Source organism: Epinephelus lanceolatus, chromosome 16 (genome assembly GCF_041903045.1).
Source record: "Epinephelus lanceolatus isolate andai-2023 chromosome 16, ASM4190304v1, whole genome shotgun sequence".
Classification (NCBI taxonomy): Eukaryota; Metazoa; Chordata; class Actinopteri; order Perciformes; family Serranidae; genus Epinephelus; species Epinephelus lanceolatus.
The window spans coordinates 22144012-22165948 of record NC_135749.1 but is presented as its reverse complement, the minus strand read 5'-3'; the positions used below and the strand labels follow the sequence as shown (position 1 = coordinate 22165948).

General features: G+C 39.9%; 1 protein-coding gene across 2 annotated transcripts; it reads left to right on the top strand.

Moving 5' to 3' along the window:
- Positions 1–1095: 1095 nt before the first annotated feature.
- Positions 1096–17332, top strand: recql4 (RecQ helicase-like 4). Of its 2 annotated transcripts, XM_078175739.1 has the most exons (29): positions 1096–1331; positions 1616–1709; positions 1819–1852; positions 1993–2108; positions 2195–2341; positions 2432–2580; positions 3932–5021; positions 5105–5187; positions 5268–5367; positions 6044–6209; positions 7256–7366; positions 7525–7692; positions 7803–7895; positions 7983–8119; positions 8279–8362; positions 9002–9190; positions 10205–10387; positions 10553–10754; positions 10967–11160; positions 11285–11368; positions 11904–12041; positions 12142–12258; positions 12368–12650; positions 12943–13072; positions 13208–13368; positions 13517–13694; positions 14992–15145; positions 15529–15637; positions 16936–17332. In XM_078175739.1, exons 2-29 carry the CDS (start codon positions 1626–1628, stop codon positions 17055–17057), a joined length of 4806 nt encoding a protein of 1601 aa, XP_078031865.1. In that variant the 5' UTR covers positions 1096–1331; positions 1616–1625; the 3' UTR covers positions 17058–17332. The 2 variants fall into 2 exon arrangements, with proteins under 2 accessions (XP_078031865.1, XP_033492418.2); XM_033636527.2 differs by having other exon boundaries at positions 1096–1709; positions 7528–7692.
- The last annotated feature ends 4605 nt before the right edge of the window (positions 17333–21937 follow it).

Sequence of the window (21937 nt, the reverse complement as noted above, 5' to 3'; positions counted from 1 at the left end):
GCTCCACATCCTTACAGATAACAACCCCTAGGTAGGTTACCTTTTCTCATGACTTCCTGTACGGACTGAAGGCTGCTGGAAACTGCCGGGAAACTGTCTGACTTCACTGCAGCTTTTTGTCACCCTTCAAAGTATTGCTTATTAACTGTAGTATTGTTGAATCTGTTATAATGTTAGTCAGCAAAACACTGATTAATGGAAATCAATATTTTAATTGTGTCAGTGTCATCATATCTCTGTAGTTCATGTAAAGAAGGTGAGATTATTTTTCTGTAAGCAACTATAGTCATAAGATCATTTTAGCTTCTGTGATGCTATTGGATTGATGAACATGGATGCATGTTAGCCCATGTAACATATGTTCATAGTGAAAACTTAAAATTTGTTTCATTTTGTTTTTCCTCATCAGCATAGCCAAACAAGACCAAAACCTACATTGCAGCATTAACTCAGCAAATAAAGCTCACAGACACAAAACAATGTAATGTCACACTGTATGTTTATGACAATAATTTTTTATTCTGCAAAAGTTACTGATGTTGTGGTCCTGAAGGATTAATGGCATTTTGTTTGTTTTTCCCTAAGCTCAGTTCAAGAGGAGAGGAGAGGAGAGGAGAGGGGTAGGGCTGCACAATATATAAATAGTGTTGTATTATGTTCTTCAGTACAACTTTTGACAGAAAATAAATATTTAAATCAAAAATAACCTTCTGACAGTGACTTCACACACATTTACATGAAAATCCACAAGAATAGCACTTTAAAGAGACAAACGAATCAATTACAGCGTGCACACATACATTAAACCAGGTAAAAATTGATAAGGTAAAAACTGATCAGCATCATTTTTTGTTGATTCTATTTTGTATTTGTTTGTATTGTTTAAATGTAGAGTAAAGATGCAATGTTTACTTCTGAAATGTAGTGCAGTAGAAGTAAAAATATAACAGAAAAAGGAAATACTCAGGTGAAACATGGTATTTGAGCTGTGTCAACTGTGGAGTTGGTGACTTTTCTTCTGTGTCTGTCCCTTTAAGAAATGGCGGAAATGCGTGGAGCCCAAAGGAAGTGTTGCCTGACAGGCTCGATCCCGCATCAAATGTAAACCTAAATCGTTTTATTAAATATTCATGATGCTTACTTCTATTACGATACTATCTTTTTAAATTATATCTTCTTTATGTTCCCATTGCTAAAACACTTTTCCTCCTCGCTTAAGTCCGTTTTAAAACAGTAAGCTGTGTTTCGTGAGACTGACTGACGGATAGTAGAAAGAACCTGGCAACACAAGCTGTCATTTCCCGGCGCGGGAAAATCGTAAACAACACAGTGTAAGAAAGCACTTTAACGCCGTTTTCTAATAGATGTGCACCAACTACGCATTCATATTTTCGTCTGTTTGAGAGCTCTGTTTTTTTATTAGAGAAGAAGAAGCTTAAATAACGGTTACTATTAAAGTTATCGCTGCTAAATTCTGATAAACGCTGGCAATAATGTCGCGTCCATAACGCTAGCTAACTTACTGTGTTGCTGTAACGTTAGCTTTTGTCTGACAGGCGCTTTACTGTAAATTATGTATGCACTAGATTAAAGTTAGTGAAATCTGCCCTGTAAGGTTTGTTACTATGGATCGATACAATGAGGTGAAACTTCAGCTGAAGAGCTGGGAGCAGAGTTTTGTCAAAGAGCACCAGAGGAAACCAAACAAGGTAATTTAAACGCTAAACACTGCCACTCACTGCTACTGACAGTGTTGCTCTCAGTTTCTTTCCCTTTCTTTCATATTAGTTGACTATTAAAATGCTCTTTCATTTCCAGGAGGACATTGATCAAGCTCCAGAGGAAACCAGGAGTGAGTATGATCCATAGCTTGCAACACAGACAAACAGAAGCCCTCTTTGACCCTTATATTGAGTCCATCTCTAGTTTAAATGGTATGTTTAGAGACAGTAGCACATATGCTCAAATACTGAACTGTGTGTCTTATTCCAGAGCTGTATAAAGAGTATCGCAGTTTGAAACAAGCCAAAGAAAACAGCAGCAGTGATACAGCCAATGGACATGCTGAACAGCCCAGATCTACAGCTGAGGTCTGCACAGGCCAGAAGGTACTCAAGAAAGTGTGTCTCTGACATGTAAGACAACTTGTCTCCTGTCATGTCTGTGACTGTCTGCTTGTCATTGATCTACAAAGGAGTCAGACTGTTGGGGTGCCCACCTGAACCGCAAATCACAGCCTGCACCTTCTCCCAGACTGACAGCTGAGGAGAGAGATAATCTGAAGGCCTCTGCCCAATACTATGGTCTAAAGCTTAAAAGCAACCTGGCTACACTAAGTAAGGTGAGACAGAACTTTACACTTCTTATTGTGCCAGTATAAAGCAACAGACTGGTCACAGTAACAAGGACTTGGTTATTTTTGTTATCCCAGGAAAGATGTGTCTCACTGAAGAAGTCAGTCCTTCCCGGTCGGATGCCTCTGAATTCTTTAAAAGATGGACAAACTGGACAGACTAACAGCCCTGTTGCTACTGCCAAGCCCACCTCCACTGACTCTGAATTAAGCTCTTTCACTCCAAGGTAATTATGGAAGTGTTGTGATGTTAACTTAGTATATGAAACGTCATAAAATATATTCAGTAGTCCTCTGTGACATCTTCATATTTCTTGCTTTGTTCGACCAACAGTCCAGAACCCAAAAATATCAAGTTTACAATGATACAGAACAGAGAAAAACAGAAAATCTTCAAATTGGTGATCTTATGTCGGATTTATGTTTTGTATTTTTGCTTCACAAATGAATGTAATGTTGAATCAATCATCAAAAAAGTATCAATGTTATTTTTCTGTTGATTGATTAATCAGATAATCGTTTCAGCATTACTTGTAATATATAGTACACCAAGATTTTTACTACTTTAAATTTTTCAAGTGAAGCTTAGATACTCTGTCTTTGTTTTGATTTGCTTTTTATAGTAACTCTGTTATTAGTATTTGTACAGTCTGCAGTTATTACGTTTTAAACAGCAACCACTGTCATGAAACCAAAGCAACCCTTAGCAATTTAGAAAATTAAGTGCTCAATATTGTCTTCCAATCTTTTTTTCATGATTAAAAGACATTAAAAGTAATAACCCTGCTAATTACCTCATATTTAATTATATTTCATGCTCTATATCAACACTGCCAATAGTTGTGCTGCTGCCATCTCATCACTTCATATGGTGTTGATATGAATTAGAAACGCTTGACAACGTGTATAGCAAATGACTAATCAAAACCATATTATGTTTTGTTTTACATTAGAAGGAAAGTACAACTAAATTCATCCACAGCTGAACAGTTTACAAGTCTCCGTCTGTCAGAACACTGGGCACAAAAAAATTGTAGTATAATCAACAGGACACTGTTAATATGTGAAGTGATTTTGGGGACACAACACTTTATAAGAGTGAAGTTACTGAATGTTTTTGTGGTACGCTTTTTGGTGTTGCATCTTGTAGATGCCCTTGTGCACTCGTCTCACAGTTGGCTAAACTTGGCTGCACACAGACACACACACACACACACACACACACACACTTTTGATGACAATTACATAGTTGTCTACCTTATTATGGTTAAAAGGGGCATCTTTTGTGTTTAAACTGTGTATGAGTTATTGATCTGATAAGTTGGAATCTTTGAATATCTTTCCAACTTCACAAACTGGTTTAGATGGGGAGCTGATGTCCCTTCCTCCAAGATCTGCGTACCTGTGTAACACCAAAATCGGCATGGTATCTTTTAGATGTACAGAGTACTGGACTGTTCTGGCCTACTTTCACTCCTGCAGGGTAGCCATGTGAACACTTTGTTTGAATAGGATGACCATTAATAGCCCACACATGTTTTCTGAGACCTTTCCCTGTAATTGTGTCTTCCTTTACAGAGGATTTAAGACTTGTGTGGGGTCTGTGGCTTCAAAGACAATCCAACCAGTAGAGCCTGAAGAGCCGTTTGAACCATTCAAATCCTTCGGAGAGTCTTGCGAAGAACCTCCAAGTGCTGCCAGTCGTTATAGTTGTAATACGATTAGTAGTAGTAAGAGTAGTACTAGTAAAGTTATAAGTTCACAAAATCCAAATGTCTCTAGTTCAGCTCCCTCTCCAGCCAGATCGTCTTCATTGTTGTTGTCGTTATCTTCTCCATGTAGAACAGGAGGTGTAGAAGCCACAGGGAAGTTAAATGAAAGTAAAGTAGCATCAGGAGACAAAAAAGAAAATGTTGAAACTTTAGGAACTCCACATAAGATTACTAGTGATGCAGTTATTGGAACTCCAGTTAGCTTGAGAGGAAGCCCTCGGGTTGTTGGAGGTTTCAAAGGGGGATTGGGAGGTAGAGGCTTTGGAGGAAAACCATCTCCTGCCAGCAGACTGAGTTCTGTTGACAAGAAGTGGCTGGAGAGGTGTCAGGTGTTTGGAGAGATGGAGGCTGAGGTGAAGCCTGGAGCAGGCAACCAGGAGGTAGTACTGGATAAAAGAGGAGAGGGAGATGAAAGAGTTGAAAAGGAAAAAATACAAACAGAGGGAGAAGGAAGAGATACCATAGACTTGGGAAAAGATGAAGCGTCCAAGAGCGTTGCTAGTGACAAAATAGTCAGTGATAACGGACTGAAACCTACTCTACAACACGATGGGAAAAGCAGGGGAGGAGGGGAAGAAAAGGCGAAAAGGAAGCGAGGTGAGGAGATGGAAAGAGCACTGACACCGCCTCCAATGTCAGAGGACGACAATGAGATCAGTCACAAATCTACAAAGAAGAGAGGGAGGAAAAGGCAGAGAGAGGGAGAGAACATGGAGGGAGAACCCACAGAGGAGGGAGGAGTAAAGAAGAGGCGTAGAAATAACAAAAAGAAAGAGGAGAGCTCTGATGTAAACCCCAGCCCAGCTCAAGAAGGAGGGAAGAAAAGGAGAGCCAAGAAAAAGGCAGATGAAGATGGAGAGGCAGAAGAGGAGAAAGAAACCAAGGAACCAAAAAAGGTAAATCATTTAATTTGTATTCATCTCCACATACTGTATGTTTTGTGTGCAAATGAGTTAAATACAGTGTTACTCCTGTCCAGGTTCCTCAGGAGAACTTGTTGGGAGAAATAGACGAGGATATTGGAGCCAGGAGAATGTATCGCATGCAGCCCGTCAAAGCAAAGTAAGACCGAACATGTCCTGCTGCAAAAAGACTTCTTTATTTGGATTCTGTGTACAAATAATTCTTTTTCATTATTTCAGAGGCATGAAGAGCGCAGAGGGTAACTTTGTGAAGATAAATCTGAAGAAGAAATCTCACGTCAAAGGATACGCACTCAGAGGTGCTGGGCTACGCAAACAGGTATGTTCTTTGTATGTGTGAATTTAAGAGAAGTTGCCTTTTATTCAAAACATTAAAGGTAAAACTGAACCTCCTGCCTGTTTACTTAAGCCGGTTTCCCACTGCACAAGGAAACCACCAACTCCTGCTAACATCTGGCTTATGTATTTAATGGGAAAGGTTACAATCTGCATTCACTCCCGCATCAAACGACTCTGCAGTAGTCATAGGTATTTATCAGCTCCAGCTTCAATCGCCATTGATGGATATGCAACACCCATGGTAGACGAAAAATGTTTAACTGCACCCAGAGTCCATCTGGAGCCACAACACACACCCTACAACTTGCGCCCACCACCAGTACAAGACAAACCCACCAACACGACGGTTATTTGAACCCTGCTTCAATATGATGTTGTAAATATGAGACCAAACTTAGCAATAATCCACTTTAAAATTTATTATACTTGAACATGTGACGTAACCCTTACTCATACCCTCACCTAAACTGCCTCTCTTTCAACCTAGCACTTCATAGATAGATAAATGCTAACTTAGCACTAGTATGATTCCTTTGTCCTGGAAATCTAAACCATATATTCAGTTTCACATGACTTATTAAACTATCATAATGTATCCAAAGTTACAAAAATGTGTGTTTCAGTGTTGTCATAAATCTACTGTGTGTGTTTCTTAGATGTACATGCAGAAGTTCCAGCTGAAAGGCGAACGTTTTGGTGGAGGTGGTGGATTTTTTGGCAGAGGAAGGAGGGGTGGATTCAGAGGGGGGTTCAATCGGCAGGGTGACACCTGCTACAAGTGTGGAGGGACCGGACACTGGGCCATGGACTGCAAGGGACGAGGTAATACAAAGTGACTCATGCATTTATTTTGCTCCTGCGATTAAAAAATAATGAGACGGACTCAAACCAGCGTCAGTAAGGTATCACGTGTCACTGAAATATATTTGCTCATTACTGAGGCTTTGACCTATCTGTGGATAGTTATTCATCTCCTCAGTTAATATAATCTTTTTATGGTGTTCATGGTGGTGCGGTGTATTCAATGCATAAAAATAACAATAAAGTAAAACCACAGAACAACACAATTAATAATACAAGGCTCCATGATACAATATTATCATGATACTTAAGTCATGATATGATATTATTGTGATTTTTGTTTTATAATAGTATTTTCAATAACATGTGATTTATTACTTTTTTCAACTGCAGATTATGTCTCAGAAGGAAAATTTTGTCAACATCTTTTTTTATCCAGTAAGATATTGTTAACAGTCTGTTCATCAGTCAGTTCAAAAAAATTTATTTTATTTTTCTAGTATGGTACTAAAAGTTTCATTTGTATTTGCGATATTAACAATTCATGTCCAAAAAAACTGGTACTTGGCATGCATGTATCGATACAGTATTTCCATGCAAAATATTGCAATTTTCTTCCATATCAATGGTAAACACAATAAGTGCAGGAAGTTTGTTTAAAATGAGCGATTTGGATACATTTTGATCGGATTATTTCCCAGAGATAAGTTTTCGTGCTTCTTTTTAACAAAGTCATTGTACTAGTAGCTCTTTGGTTGGTTTAACTGCTAACTTTACTAATGCAGAATGAGGCTGTTTAGGGATTGAACTTTCTTAGAACTTAGTTTTCTTCACAGAAATTACTGACATTCTGAGATATAAGTCTTCTATATTTTTCAAAAAGTGTTCTTAGACTACACAAGAAAGCCTTGCAACCTCCCATGAGGCTTTGGCGACCCCTAGTGGGGTGTTTGACTCCCAGGTTGGAAACCTGTTAACTAAATCATACAAGTAACATGAGATCATTGAATGCTCATAGCTGCAGTAGTATAAGTATGATCATTCTCATGAACAGCTCTGTTTCGCAGCCCCTCCCCCTCCTGTTCCTGAGGAAACACCTGCTGAGGAGGAGCCCTTTGAACTGCCCACACTGGAGGAGGTTGCCAGGGCAACAGGGACACTACATCCTGAGACACTGGGTACGCATGTTGAACTTAGGACTGGGTCATATGCCATAAATACAACTTTGCAGATCTCAGTGTTAGAAAGAACAAAACCAAAAAGCATTTGTTGCAGTATCACAGGTGTTTTTGGGTTTGTCGTGTGTGTTAAAATTTTGGATGTTTGTTTGCTCCAGCAGCACCTCCCAGCATCACAGAGGAGCAGCCTTCCCAAGAAAAGGAGGTGGACAGTAACCGTAAAGATGAGGTGTTGCTGAATGTGATTCGTCCCGACTACGAGCGCCCCGCTCCTCCACCACCAATGGAGCCACTCTATCAGCTCAGAGATGATGGGAAAGTCCAGGGTAAACACTCACTGTGTTTCTTATAATTAAGTACAACAAAATAAAAATAGGCATCATGTATATTTGCTTTAAACTTTACGTTTTGTTTGTGGAATTGTGCGTCTGTTTAGAAACACCTGCTGATGTGTACGCAGCTCTGAAAGAACTCGGCTATCAGTCATTTAGACCAGGACAAGAGGAAGCCATCATGAGGATCCTGTCAGGTATGAACAGAACACACATGTGAGAACACACATACACAAATCTGTGCATCTATAATTTGTGTCTGTTTCTCTCATGTCTTCCTCCAGGTCTCTCCACTCTCGTAGTGTTGTCAACAGGGATGGGTAAATCGCTGTGCTATCAGCTCCCAGCCTACCTGTACGCCAAGCGATCAAAAAGCATCACTTTGGTCATTTCGCCTCTCGTCTCGCTCATGGATGACCAGGTGTTAACCCGCTCTCACACACACACACAACAAAAAGACATACAAACACATAAAGATATAAGCCAACATTTTTGTAATCGTAGCTGAAGGGCACAGAGCAAATGTGCCTTCTCACTTTGAAAACAGTTTGTTGTCTCGTGGGTGTTTGTGTGTGTGTAGCTGTCTGGCCTGCCAGCCAATCTGAAGGCAGCCTGTATCCACTCCAACATGACGATGAAACAGAGGGAAGCTGCAATAGAAAAGGTAACAAACACAATACGAGTCTCCATGGTAAAGAGTGGCGAGCATAAATCAGTTTCACTTTCAGTTCGGTTCCCCGTCAGACAGGGCTGTCTGTGAAACACTGAGCATATGACTGGATATATTAGACGTGGATTATACTACATGAGTTGTGTGCGAGTTCGTAAACAGATGTTTTGGTATAATTTTGCTGTTGTAAAACATGGACCTTTCTGACCTATAGTCATCAAGAATTTTCTCCATATCTGAATTTCACTATGGAGACATGCAAGAAAAGCATTTTTTTTTTTTTTTTTTTTTTTTTTTTTAACAAATTCAACGAAACACAGGATGATAACTTTATATGCAAATAGTCATTTTGTAGGTGAAGTATTTCTTTAAACCCCAACATCTTTCCCAAAGGGTAAAAAAGACTCTTCTCCCCCACATTGTTTTTTTGGATTTAATGTTAAAATCACATAATATTCCCAAAAATAGTTCTACACTGATACACTTAGTATTGTACAATTCTTTGTCTGTCCTGTATAGATGTATGTTGATAGTTGAGTCATGCAGTTTAAACCAAAGAGAAATCTTAAACTATTGTATGTTCAGTACTATTTCAAGCCTATAGTGTGTGCTCTGCTTCCTCTGTTTCTCCAGGTGAAGTCGGGCCAGGTGTGTGTCTTGCTCCTCTCTCCAGAGGCTCTGGTTGGTGGAGGTGGTTCAGGCTCAGGGTGTCTGCCCTCTGCTCAGGAGCTCCCTCCTGTGGCCTTCGCCTGTATAGACGAAGCTCACTGTGTCTCAGAGTGGTCACACAACTTCAGGCCCTGCTACCTGAGACTCTGTAAGGTGGGTTAATGATGGTGTGTTTGTAAACTCCATGCACAGATATTTATTTTGATAATATTTAACGTTATAATAGTAATACTACAGTTGTTTGAAAATTACATGGTCAGCAAACAAGCCAACAATAACTATGGTGCAGATAGTTCAGGAAGACGTGAACAACCCAATTTCAGCACATTTAAAACCACCACACTTACAGCATGTGAACATTTATTAAAGTTTTAAAGAGTATTGAGTATGAAAAAGCCATTGCAACCGATTTCTACAGATGTGTCTCAGTACTGACATTGTGGTTGCTCAGATCGCATTTCAAAGTGTCTTTGAAAACAACACACAATAATGTCTAATCTTGAGTGACAGAAGTGCTGAGCATTATCCATGCTGCTACTAGTAGCGTGCTATGGAAGACGAGACCATGGACAGACGCCAGAATAAATTGTCCGCTGGCACTTTTGGAGGAGGCTTCTGTACAGGCTCCTGTGTTGGAATGCTGTGTCACCACCATAACTATGTAGTAAGATGTCGTTAACCAAAGCAACCCATGCAGATAGGTTAGTGATGTCTGGACACACAAATCCAATATGATGACTTGCAAATAACAGTGTGGGCAGTCTGTTTTATAATCTGATTTGCCTGCAGTCTGATCCTCAAGCTTACCCACACTAAAGGTGACCGGGCTTTTGCCATCAAGGCCCCGAGGCTCTGGAATTCTCTTCCTAGGAGATTAGGTGTACTAGCACATTACATTACAGCCATAGAGACGCCAGTTGTCTCTTACACGCGATTTAAAAGTTTGAAAACAATATTAGAGATTAAGAAAGATTTTTTTTTATTCACAGATCAGGCTAATCCGCAGTGCCTGGTAGGTTTCTGAACAGTGAGGTTTCTCCTAAAGATGGCTACAATCCTGAGCACCAGTGTGTTTATCAGCAGCCAATCACACACTCAAACATCCTTGTATTTACTAGCATTTGCTGCAACAGTCACAAAAACAATAAGATGTATGTGTGTTTGTAGGTACTACGAGAGCGTTTGGGAGTGCAGTGCTTGCTGGGACTCACTGCTACAGCCACACTGTCCACTGCTCTTGACATCGCGCGACATCTGGACATCACCGACCAAGACGGCATTGCTGTCCGATCTGCGGCGGTGCCTCCTAACCTGCATCTGTCTGTGTCCATGGATAGAGAGAAGGATCAGGTGTGATGAGTAGCATGTTTCTCTGTGTCCCTTAGCAATGCAGGACAAAGTTGAAATTATGCAGGGTATAAGTGTTCCTAGTCAGTGGAGGAAACTATTTTACACCACCCGCCTCTTGTGTCCTCTTAATATTTCTCTCTGTCTCTCCTGGGTCCGTCTTTTTAGGCTTTAGTGTCTTTGTTAAAAGGTGATTGTTTTGGTTGTCTGGACTCAATCATCGTCTACTGCACCAGAAGAGAGGAGACAACTCGTGTGGCGGCACTGCTCAGGACCTGCCTGCAGGGTGTGCTGGTGAAAGAAAACAAACACACCAACAGCAACAATCAGACTCCACACAACCCTATGGGACAGAAAAAGAAAGAGCTGGGTAAGAGTGGAATAATTCATTATTTTTGATTGATTAAAAACTTGTTTATTTTCACTGAGGTGAAGGAACAGAGACGTGAACGTGAAAAATGTAAAATGACTACATCAGGCATGCCAGGTTTAAAACTAGAACCATTTCCTTTTCACCTTCTCTCTCTTTGACTCAGTGTGTCTGTCTGCTGTTTTCACACTACCCTATATTTCTATGTTTAGCGAGGAAGAAGATTCGTAAACCACTGAAATGGCAGGCGGAGTCATACCATGCCGGCTTGTCAGCATCAGAGCGCCGTCGTGTCCAGAACAACTTCATGTGTGGGGAGCTCAGAATCGTGGTGGCGACTGTGGCGTTTGGCATGGGTCTCGATAAATCTGACGTCCGTGGTATCATCCACTACAACATGCCAAAGGTGGGTGGCGGTCTGATTTATCTAAAGCAGGAGCTCCTCAAACTTTGTTATTGCATTGTAGTCTTACTTTTATGTTTTGCTTTTTTGGTAACTGTTTTTTACTGTTTTGTTTTTTTTCCCCCAGAGCTTTGAGAGCTACGTTCAGGAGATTGGAAGGGCTGGAAGAGATGGAGAACCAGCACACTGTCACCTCTTTCTAGACCCTGAGGTAAGATTCTGATGGAGGTATCTGTCCATTTTAGGAAGCAAGTCAGCTCATTCTCCGTATTTCTGGGCTGGCAGCCTAAATCACTACATTTAGTCATATCTGGAGTTTCAGTGACGTAAAGCAGGCATGGCAAAACTTTATGTCAAACACTAAATGAATTAATTGGATTTTTAAAAAGTAGCTAATTGGTATGTGTTTTGTCAGCTGTAATTCACAAAGGTTTTTGTCTGTGCTATTTATAGTGTGCCATATCTTTTTCCCCCTGTAAAGCCTGAATTTGTCACAATAACAGCAATACAATAAGGGGAGTAAATCACAAGTTTCATCATGCTACGATATAATATTGATTATTTGAACAGCGATACGATATTTGCTGATATCAAGATACGATTTCGATTTGATTAAATTCAGGGGCCTGCATTAGTAGTATTCTCGACTCGATTCTGTTTCTGTCTTCCTGTGTGGCTTTCTGGTGGTCTTGTTGGTGCTTCCAACTACAGTACACAGTAATATTTAGCTGTGTCTTTGTGTGCAGGGTGGGGACCTCCATGAGCTCCGTCGTCATATCTACGCGGACACAGTGGACTATTACACAGTAAAGAAACTGGTCCAGAAAGTTTTCCCACCATGCAAATGTAAACAGATTCACCAGAAACAACAGGAACTTGTAAAGGTAACTGTGTGTGTTTGTGGTCTTAATGCTGTTAAAATAAATAAATGAATAAATAGCTTTGAGAATATACTTCTAATACAAAACACTAAAACCTGTAAAGGACATTGAAGATTCGGAGCTGCTGGAAATGATGGATGTGTGTGATGAGGAGAACCTGAATCCTTCCACTCAGCAGGACAACGTACACGCAGACACACAAGTAACATCTACTGTGCAGGTAAATAAAAGGGTTAATGGTCTTTATACTCTTTCTTCTCTTCTCTTTCACCCAATGAAAAAATTAAGTTGGACCAATTGATGATGTGTGACCGTGTTTTCACTGCAAGGAGTTGTCACATGCTGATGAAGCTGAACAGCCCCTCCAAGACGATGGAGATAAAGGAAAGGATAAGAAGAAGAAGGAGGATAAGGAAGAGGAGCAGGTGGTTAAACATGAGGGAGCCGACGGTTCGATGAAACACAAAGATGTAGAGGCGAAAGGAGACGGTGATTGGCTAAGGGACCAGGAGGAAGAGAGCAGCGCTTGGCCCAGTGAGCGAGTGTGTCACACGCACGAGAGAGCAATTCCCATCCAAGAGACCGTCGAGGCTCTGGACATCACAGAGGAAGGTAAGTGGAAATACAAACAAGGGTGTGTACATGTGTGTTCACTGAATCAAAACAAAGATAGATGTGTTGACAGACAGACTGTAGAGCATAAAGAGAAATCAATCCAAGAAATAAAACAAAAATATGGGTCCAGTCAACATGTTTTACTTTACAGTACGATCAGAATAAAGTCAAATTTAGAGGCTGCTCCAAATGCACAATAAAAAAACAATGATAGGAGAAACACCAGAAAAAAAACAAGCAAAATGTTTAATTGTTGAAATTTTTCTGTCTGTCTTTGCGTGTATTTCAGGTGTGGAAACGCTGCTCTGCTATCTGGAGCTGCACCCCCAGCGCTTTGTTGAACTCATGCACCCGACGCTGTCTGTGTGCAAAGTCAGCTGCTATAGTGGACCGAGACAGCTCCAGAAACTCACCAAAATGTATGAAACATCTGTCATTCTGTAGGATAGACTCATGTTTACACAGAGATATGGACAAGTTCAGCAATGTTTTTATAGATATTTGAAATGGCGAACATATACTGCGCACATTTAATCAGTTATTTTGTTTTATAGTTGCCCTCCAGTTGCTGTGGTGTTAGCCAGGAGACGGATGGCAGGTGAACGGGTGGAGACGTGTGATCAGCTGGAGTTTGATGTTGTGGAGGTTGCGGACACTATGGGATGGCAGCTTCCTCTTGTGAAGAGAGGACTCAGACAGCTGCAGTGGAGCACTGGTATGTGTACACACCAGGGATCAGTGTTTTTCTTTTTTCACGGCCAATTCTGATACCAGTGGTGCAACTTTTCAATATCTTTTTAAAAAAACACCTTCTTTGCTTGTATTGCAGCCTGTCTTCACTGGTATAAATATTTGTTTTTCAGTTGGGGGACGTAGTGGTGTCCACGTTGAATTCTCCTCCATATCTTTCTACTTCCGTTCCTTTGGTGACCTCAGCGATGAGGAGATGGACAGAGTTTGTCAGTTCCTCCATAATCGAGTGCAGAACCAAGAGAGAACACAGCTGTACCAGCTGACTGCCTGCTTTAAGGCCTTCAAAAGGTGCGCACGCACACACCCACACATAGTAAAGCATTTTTACCCTCCAGGTAAATGTATTTTGAAAACTGACAAATGTTTTTTTTTTGTCACAGCCTTAAAATGTATTTGTAGACTGCTGAATAGGGCTGATATTTTTTTCCATATTGATCAAAGTCAGTATTTATCAGTACATATTGAATTTAATGATGCTGCCAGTTTGAAGAGTATCCTGATACTGACTGAGGCCTGAAGTAACCAGGTGGTTCCTTAGGGTTCAGAGAATTGTGTAAAACAAACCTGTTGTGGATTGCGAGGAGCCAGCCAAAGAGTGGCCAAAGACGTCACATTTTTGAAATCAGTTCAAGATAATTTTGTCGCCCAGCCCTCAGCTGACAGATAAATTGTTATCCGTCTTCCTTGTAGGATTATTTGCCTTTGACTGGTTGCAACAATACCAACAAATACCGGAATAAATGACAATAAAAAATGACAATAAAATAAAAAAAAAAAAATAAATTAAATCCTTGTGACTGACATGGTTCGGTAAAGCCAATCTGTCATGATGAATACATGTTATTTGTTAATGGAGGATTGCAAATAGCTAATACTTGTTTATAAAGGTTGTTATGAAATATTGTCAATCACCATACCTGTATCCGGTAAAATTGTCCACCCCTTTAAACTTTTTAAAAGCCAGTAGAGAAAATAGAGTCCTGCAAAATGTCTGTTAAGGGAACTACGCAGATTTTCAAACTTAACACTGTACATGTTATTCCTATGGTCTAAGACAGTCCAAAAACATTAGTAAGCATGAACAACTCTCCCAAATCCAACAGCCACAGTGCTAAAGCTCAAATTTGTGATGTTGTCAATTATAAAGTCTGAAGCAGCTCCCTAGAAGTAAATTGTGAAAGATGTTTCAGATGACACAGAGAGTTTGGGTACATTTTCAGTTTAAGAACTGAGAACACTTCAATAGAATAAAACTCATTTGGGTATAAAAAAGAAAACAAACATAATGTTGGTTCAGAAAATCAATGTACCATTCATTGTCTATGAAGCAGCTCCAGACTTGAGACCTACTTCTCCAGTTTCTGACTTGGAGAGAGAGTAGCTCATGCTCAAACATATTTATAGAATTTACTTAGGCCATGGAAGTCACATATTAGAATTCTTAATTTGTGTGTTGTTCCCCTTTAAGCACTCAACAGTCAAAGAATCAGTTCTATAAAATGGTAATGTGTTGTCCTCTGTCTGTCTATATGCTCGTCCACTTTACATTGTGTCTGTGTGTAACTGTGTGTACATTATGTCGCAGTGTTGCATTCCAGAGTGCATTATCCTGTCTCGATGATCTGGATGAGAGTCGCAGTTTGCAGCTGAAAGACCTTCTCTCTGAATACTTTGACAAGAGGCGAGACCGAGGCCACACACTTGTGCCACTAGACATTGAGGAGCTCGACAAATATAAGGTAAAACACAAGGGCCCTCTTTTATCAGTCCATCTATCAAACCAGTGCAGAGCCAAGCAAATCATCTTATGATAGAGTTTGTGTGTGATTCATGAAACGTTCTTATTTCGCCAGTGACTGCGTTGGAATGATCAGACGTTGATAAATGTGGCGGCTGAAAACAGTCGTCATTTATATATTCTGCCCCCGTATACTCTTGGCTTTGAGGCCTCGCCCTTAGTGTGTACGACATGGAGAGACATAATGAAATTAATGTTGATGCCCAGTTTTCTGTCATACTTTTGTTTCATAAATGAGCGCTGAGGTGTGGACATCAGGAGTCATCAGCTGAGTTTGTGTCTGGATATTGTCGTTAACTTGTGGGTGTGTTTGTGTGTTTGCAGTTGTTGGACTGGGAGAATCAGATCAGAGCTGACATCAGAAGTTTTCTTTCCAACCGAAGTGACGAGAAGTTTTCTGGAAGAGCTGTTGCTAGAATCTTGCACGGCATAGGTGAGCACACACACACACGCTTCTGATGAAGCCCCTGAAAAACACACAAGTATATTAGTTAGATGATCACAGATGCCACTACAAAGGTTTAACTTACCTACAGCATGTGACCAATAAATAGCTTTATTCTAATGACACAAGTCTACTTTAATAATTCACTGCCTCCACTTCAAAGTTATCCAGTGGAAATGACCAAAAGGACTCTTAACCTCTAGAGGGAGTCAGAGGATCAGTGGATATAATGTCAGCTTGGTAGTGTTTAACCTCACTACAGCTGGGCTCAAATAGCAGGATATAAAAAACATCCTGTTCGGTTATGAAAATCATCTCAGTTTACATACATGACAACATTACAAATTTAACTTTGATCCCAAGCACCAAAAAAATCACCTGGTCTTCTTTCAAACTGTCTCAACTCTCCTCTGTTAATATGGTTATGATGTCGTCTTCTCTGATGTTCAGTTATCTTGTACAAGTGTGGTCACATCTTCACAAACTTTTATCTCAGCTGTCAAGTAAATCTGAAGCTCACTTCAACTCTGTTTTCATTATTTCAAAAGTCTTATCTCTTCTTATTCTTATGTTGTCTGTCATTGGATGTGTCCAGATACTTGCAAATTAAAAACAAATTTGAAGTTACCCTGATGGCCCCAGTGAGTCTGCCAGCAGTTTGCAAGTGTCCTAATTTAATCTGTGTCTGAAGAGATATCTAAAATCTAATTAACAGCACTAACCAAAGCCCTGAACCAGATTTCTCTGCCATTCAGCAGACGCAAATCATGTGTCTCTGTCTTGATACCACAGACAATGTTGGCTATAAGTTCAGAACTTTATTGATTTATCGTAGACCACTGCACAAAACACCCACAAATGCCTGTTAACATCTGGCTTTAAGATTACAAACACCATTCCCACCCGAGTCAAATGTCTCTGCAGTAGTTATGGGTATTTATCAACTCCAGCTCTAATTGGCATTGATGGAAACGCAACACCTGTGTGACAACGCTAATTTTAGCCCCTTAACCGGCACGATGCAATGACGTGCCACCACAAAATACTGTCCGTCTCAGCCCAAGCGGCACTCAGACGTCGCTCCAAATTAGTCTGATCCGAATTTTAAAGAGAGACTGAATAAGTAAATGATATATAAATATAAGTAACCACTGTAAAGTTTTCACAGGGCTTCAGACAGCTACATTAGGACGTCAATAAACTGGCATTAAGTGCATAAATTCACCAGCCTTGGATCAGCATATGGACTTGCATATACTAAAAGGGAAATCTAATCTATGTTTCAGGAAGTCCTTGTTATCCTGCTCAAACGTACGGCAGGGACAGACGCTACTGGAGGAAGTACATCCAGTTTGACTTCAACCAGCTCATCAAACTGGCCACTCAGGAAATCATTCGCTTCAAGTGAGCGGCCGAATGTACGTGCACATCCAGCGGCCTTGACGTACACAGGTCTGCACCTTTCACTGACACTCATACTTTTGAGGTGTGGTTGTGATGGATTTGGCCAAAAACACATATGTTTGTTTCTCGTATCACTTTTATTCCATCATGTTGAATTATTTAATCTACAATGTTTTCTATAATGTAAAGTTTTTTTTATATACATGTTCATAGTATAAATATACGTTTTTGTTTGTAGACTGTAATTAAAAATAAAATGTTTCTATTTTTCTAGCTCGATCTTGCATTGATATTTATTTAAAATATGTCTCCTGGGAACGAGATGATTTGTGACGTGTAGATGAAAAGCTCTTATCTTGTTTTAGTGGGTTTGGTCAGTACATAAGGTAAGACCTCGGAGGAAATAAAAGTCCTGACCTAGAAGTGAACTGATATGAAGAAGTAAAAATAGAAGAGTACTGCATCTTTCTGCACTTTATTATCCCATAGTAGCTATGTCACTGTTTACCCATAAACGTGAAACACTTGTACTTATGAAAGCAAACATTATATTGTATTGAGTGGAACAGGCCAAAGCTTCTGTTAGATAAGCCTGTGATAAACCTCATATTATGGCTTGTCTCTCAGATATTAAATGCCGGATGTCACAAAACTTCCTCCAGCTCAGTGAGTCCAAATCTGAGGTCCTTTTTTTGAACATTCTGCTCGCAATTTTGGTGTCATCTTTGACTCTGAGCTCTGAGGTTGTGCAATGCAATCCAATGCTTTCATCAAATTGGAAATATTGCGAAAGTAAAACCTTCTCTATCGTAAGTGGGTCTTGAAAAAGTCATTCGTGCTTTTATTTTGTCACGTCTGGCTTACTTCAGGGCTCAGCCAAACTTTTACCTAAATCAAAGAGACAAGACCATATAACTCCCACCCTTGCAATGCTACACTGGCTACCTGTTAAGTAGGTTTTTTTAAATAAAGTTTTAATTTCTTGTTTCTCCAATCCAAAAAATTTGGATTGTTATTTAATCATTTTAAAAATGTTGATACACAGGTCCAAAATCAAAGTTTTGTTTATCTCTGTGTACAGTGTCTGACATTTGGTTACTGCTTCTAATAAGGCTTGTGAGCCAACGCGTCCAGTTGAAATTTCCAAGAAGGAAGACCTGGAAAGTATCATATAACAATCGTCAGTGATCAAGTTTCTTAGTAGCTGCCAGTTAGTGTGGAAAAAAAACAGACAAAAATGCCTGAGTTTGATGACAAGCACCCAGAGTCAGCTGACAGAGTTTTGCTTAACCTCTTGAATGGTAAGCAATACCTGTTAAGGAAGGGAGGGGACTGTCTCCAAAGCTGCTGGATCCTGGCAGATATTTAGTTCAACATTTGTCCAGTTACCACGGGTAAACAACAGCAGTGGCTAATAGGGCTGCAACTAATGATTATTTTCATTGTCAACTAATCTGTCGATTATTTCTTCGATTAGTCGACTAATCATTTTATCGAAAAATGTGTTGAAATGTTGAAAAATGTCGATCTGTCTCTCCCAAACCCCAAAATTACGTAATCTAACGTCTTGTTTCGTACTCACGCCAAAGGGTTATAGTTCACTGTCACGGGAGAGTGTGTAAAGCTGCCAATATCTGAACGTAAGAAGCTGCAGTAAGAGTATTTTGGGGTGCTTTTATAGTACTTTTCTATGAAAAATGACTCAAACCGATTAGTCGACTACTAAAATAGTCACCGATTATTTTAATAGTCGATTAGTCATCGATTAGTCGACTAATCGTGGCAGCCCTAGTGACTAACATCCAACACTGTCCCAACAAACTCTTGCCAACACTGAAAATGCTTGACTGTCATTAAAGTGATGAATAACCTTTAAGTAACATGTGATGCCCTGTTATTATGTGTGTGGAGCGGATGGACTTTCACCAACCATCCCAGGTGTGGAGCTCACACTCCCGCAGCAGTGGTCTCTTAGCAGAGGTGAAGGGACCAGGGGGGACTTGAGAGAAACTGAGAGCAGGGGAATGCATGAGAATAACGTTACTATGGGCCGGTACCAGAAATTAGAGGTGAAAAAATAAAACTGTAGCCTTTTTACACAAAACAACATTGTATTTTCTTCCCTGCCATTTAAATCAGTGGCCTTTCTCCCTCCCAAATATGATGAGACATAAAAACCAATAAGGGTGGGACCTTATTTGTCATGGCACATTGTTATCCAAAGCTAGCTAGCCATATCCTAACATTACCATATGTTAGATTATGTTACATGAATCTTGAAACACCACTGCACCAAGTAACCTAAATCTAAAGCTCAAGTGTAGCTACATTTTGCAAAATGAATTCAGTCAATGCCACAAATAGATTGAGCTCTTGACATGACTGTGTCTGTCTGTCCAGTCAGCCATTTAAAATGCAGGTTTTCCAACTTGTGCTGCGAGCAGAAGTGGTTTGGGTGACGTGAATGCAGTCAAACACAAACACATAGTGGCTGATCTCAGGAGAAGAAAAACAGTCCTCTTAAAGACTTCTGACCTGGGACACGTTGAATATTAAAGGTCCAATGTGTAGGATTTAGTCGGACATATTGTCAGATATGGATTAATAGTATAATAAGTATGTTTTCTTTAGTGTATTATGACCTGAAAATAAGAATTGCCATGTTTTCGTTAGCTTAGAGTGAGCCAGTTAAATCGACATAGAAAGTGGGTTTTCATTTATGGAGATGGCTATGTTGCATTGCCATGTTCCTACAGTAGCCCACAGCGGACAGACGAACAGTTGCTCCAGATAGGGCCAGCGTAGTAAGATGTTTCACTGAATATTTAATTAATTAACTTGCCTTTATCTGTGTTTTGTTCTGTATTTAACACTGCTGTAATGGCCACCACCCCCCCTTCTTATCTATGTTGTGAGTTAGTGTGTGTGTGTGTGTGTGTGTGTGTGTGTGTGTGTGTGTGTGTGTGTGAGATGGTAGCCCCTTTCATCAGTATCATACAGTAAGTGTAACAATAATCATTTGTTATAAAGGTACGTGGCTCTTCCTTTTACCCATCTTTCTTTAACTTTCTTTGGTGTATATGTTAAACTGATTTTACCCAACTTAGTCATATTTACAGTTTACACATGAAGAACAAAGTTTTATTTTTTATCCTACGTAAAAGGTGATAATGACAATGGCAGTTCAGTTCACTCTAAATGTTTAAACAAGTAAGTTTACCATGTGGCATTGGTGTTATGTAAGGTCAGGTTAGTGACAATGATTAATGTGAAATCAACAGCCACTCCCAAGGAATGTTTCTTAAGTAACAGACATATGGAGGTGGGTCTGTTGACGCAGAGTTACTTATCTTTCCCGTCATCTCATCACAGCGGATATTTATACTTGAAGTAAAACACTGGTGTTATTGATAGCATTAACAATGGCTCTACTTTATTCAGATGTCAAGTCATGACACTGAGCCAGCACACATAATACCCTGGAACTGAATGTAATTGGACTTTGGCCATTACTAACTTACTTTTATTATTCACATCTTAAACATGACAACGTGTCCTCGTGTCATGTGATACAGGGGGATTAATTTAATCATGTAAGATTAAAACAAGGGTAGAAATCTGGGCTGTACTCATGCGCTGCTGTGATTTGAGCTAAATGCTAGTTAAGTGTGTTAGCATGTTAATGTTTGCTACTTGGCAGCGAAGACAAACCACAGCTGAGGATGATTGGAATGTCATTGGTTTTGCAGAGTCATAAAAAAAAGCACGGGACAAAATAAAACTTTAACGTGCTGGTAGTGCGACAGGAAAAAGTCACATTCTTGATGGTGACCTCAGATACAGACATCTAAACCTAGAATATGACCAGTATAACCAGTCACATGCTCTTGTCTTGCTCCCCTCCCTCCCTCCACAGCTGAACATTCAAACACTTGAACTCTGATGTCAACTATTCATCTTCCCAGCAGTCACTCACAGAAAGACTCACTTTTATGCAGATTTCTTCGTCATTGCACCATAAACCTTGTGTAATTGTAAAATTACCCATCCAGCTTTCCACAGTTACAGCACATAGTCAAGAAGTCTCTGTCTTCCCCTTGTATTTTCATTGTCTCTCTTAAATCTGCAGGTGTCCACCAGCGTGATAATCAAGTTTTTTTTTATTGAGGAAATAAGTGACATTATTCCTGGAGCTCATAAAAAAACTTTGAAAACAAGCTGTAATTTCAAAATTATGGATTGTTTTTATTGACTTTAGGGAAATCACCGCAATCCCCAACAGGATAAGCGGTTACAGAAAATGAATAAATGAATAAAATTGTGTATTATTATTATTGTAAGGTTCAGAAGAGAGGTTGATCATATATTTGCATACATATTTACGTGTTAAACACTGTCATCATTGACTTTAATAATCTGCTGAATCTACCTCTGTGGTTTTCCTCACATTTTCCTGTTGGCAGTGTAGTGTTCTTTTGGTGGTTTTGTGCATTAGAAGAGTTTTATTCCCCAGCTGTGGCTATCGTCACTTTTGTGCTACCTGGACTTTCTTTTCACTCCTTGAGAATAGCTGAAGAACTGAAAACTCTTACTTGTTTGGAGATGTTAAGAATTTTTGCATTCTTTTGTCATGCTTTTTGTGACCTCTGACCCTGACATTTTTTCCCTTTATGTTGTGGTGGTTAAAGCGAAACTGTGCATGAGCTGCAGTCTGCGTCCACACAACAGAGGTCAGTGGATGTTACAATGGCTGGTGCTGCTTTTTTAGCCCCCATTGTCTCTCCAGTGCCCTGAGAATTGATCTTCCACCTGTTTTTAAAGGGGATGGAAGTCTTTCACACGATGGCCTATAAGTTTTGAAGTGGCAGTGCGGGCTATGATTTC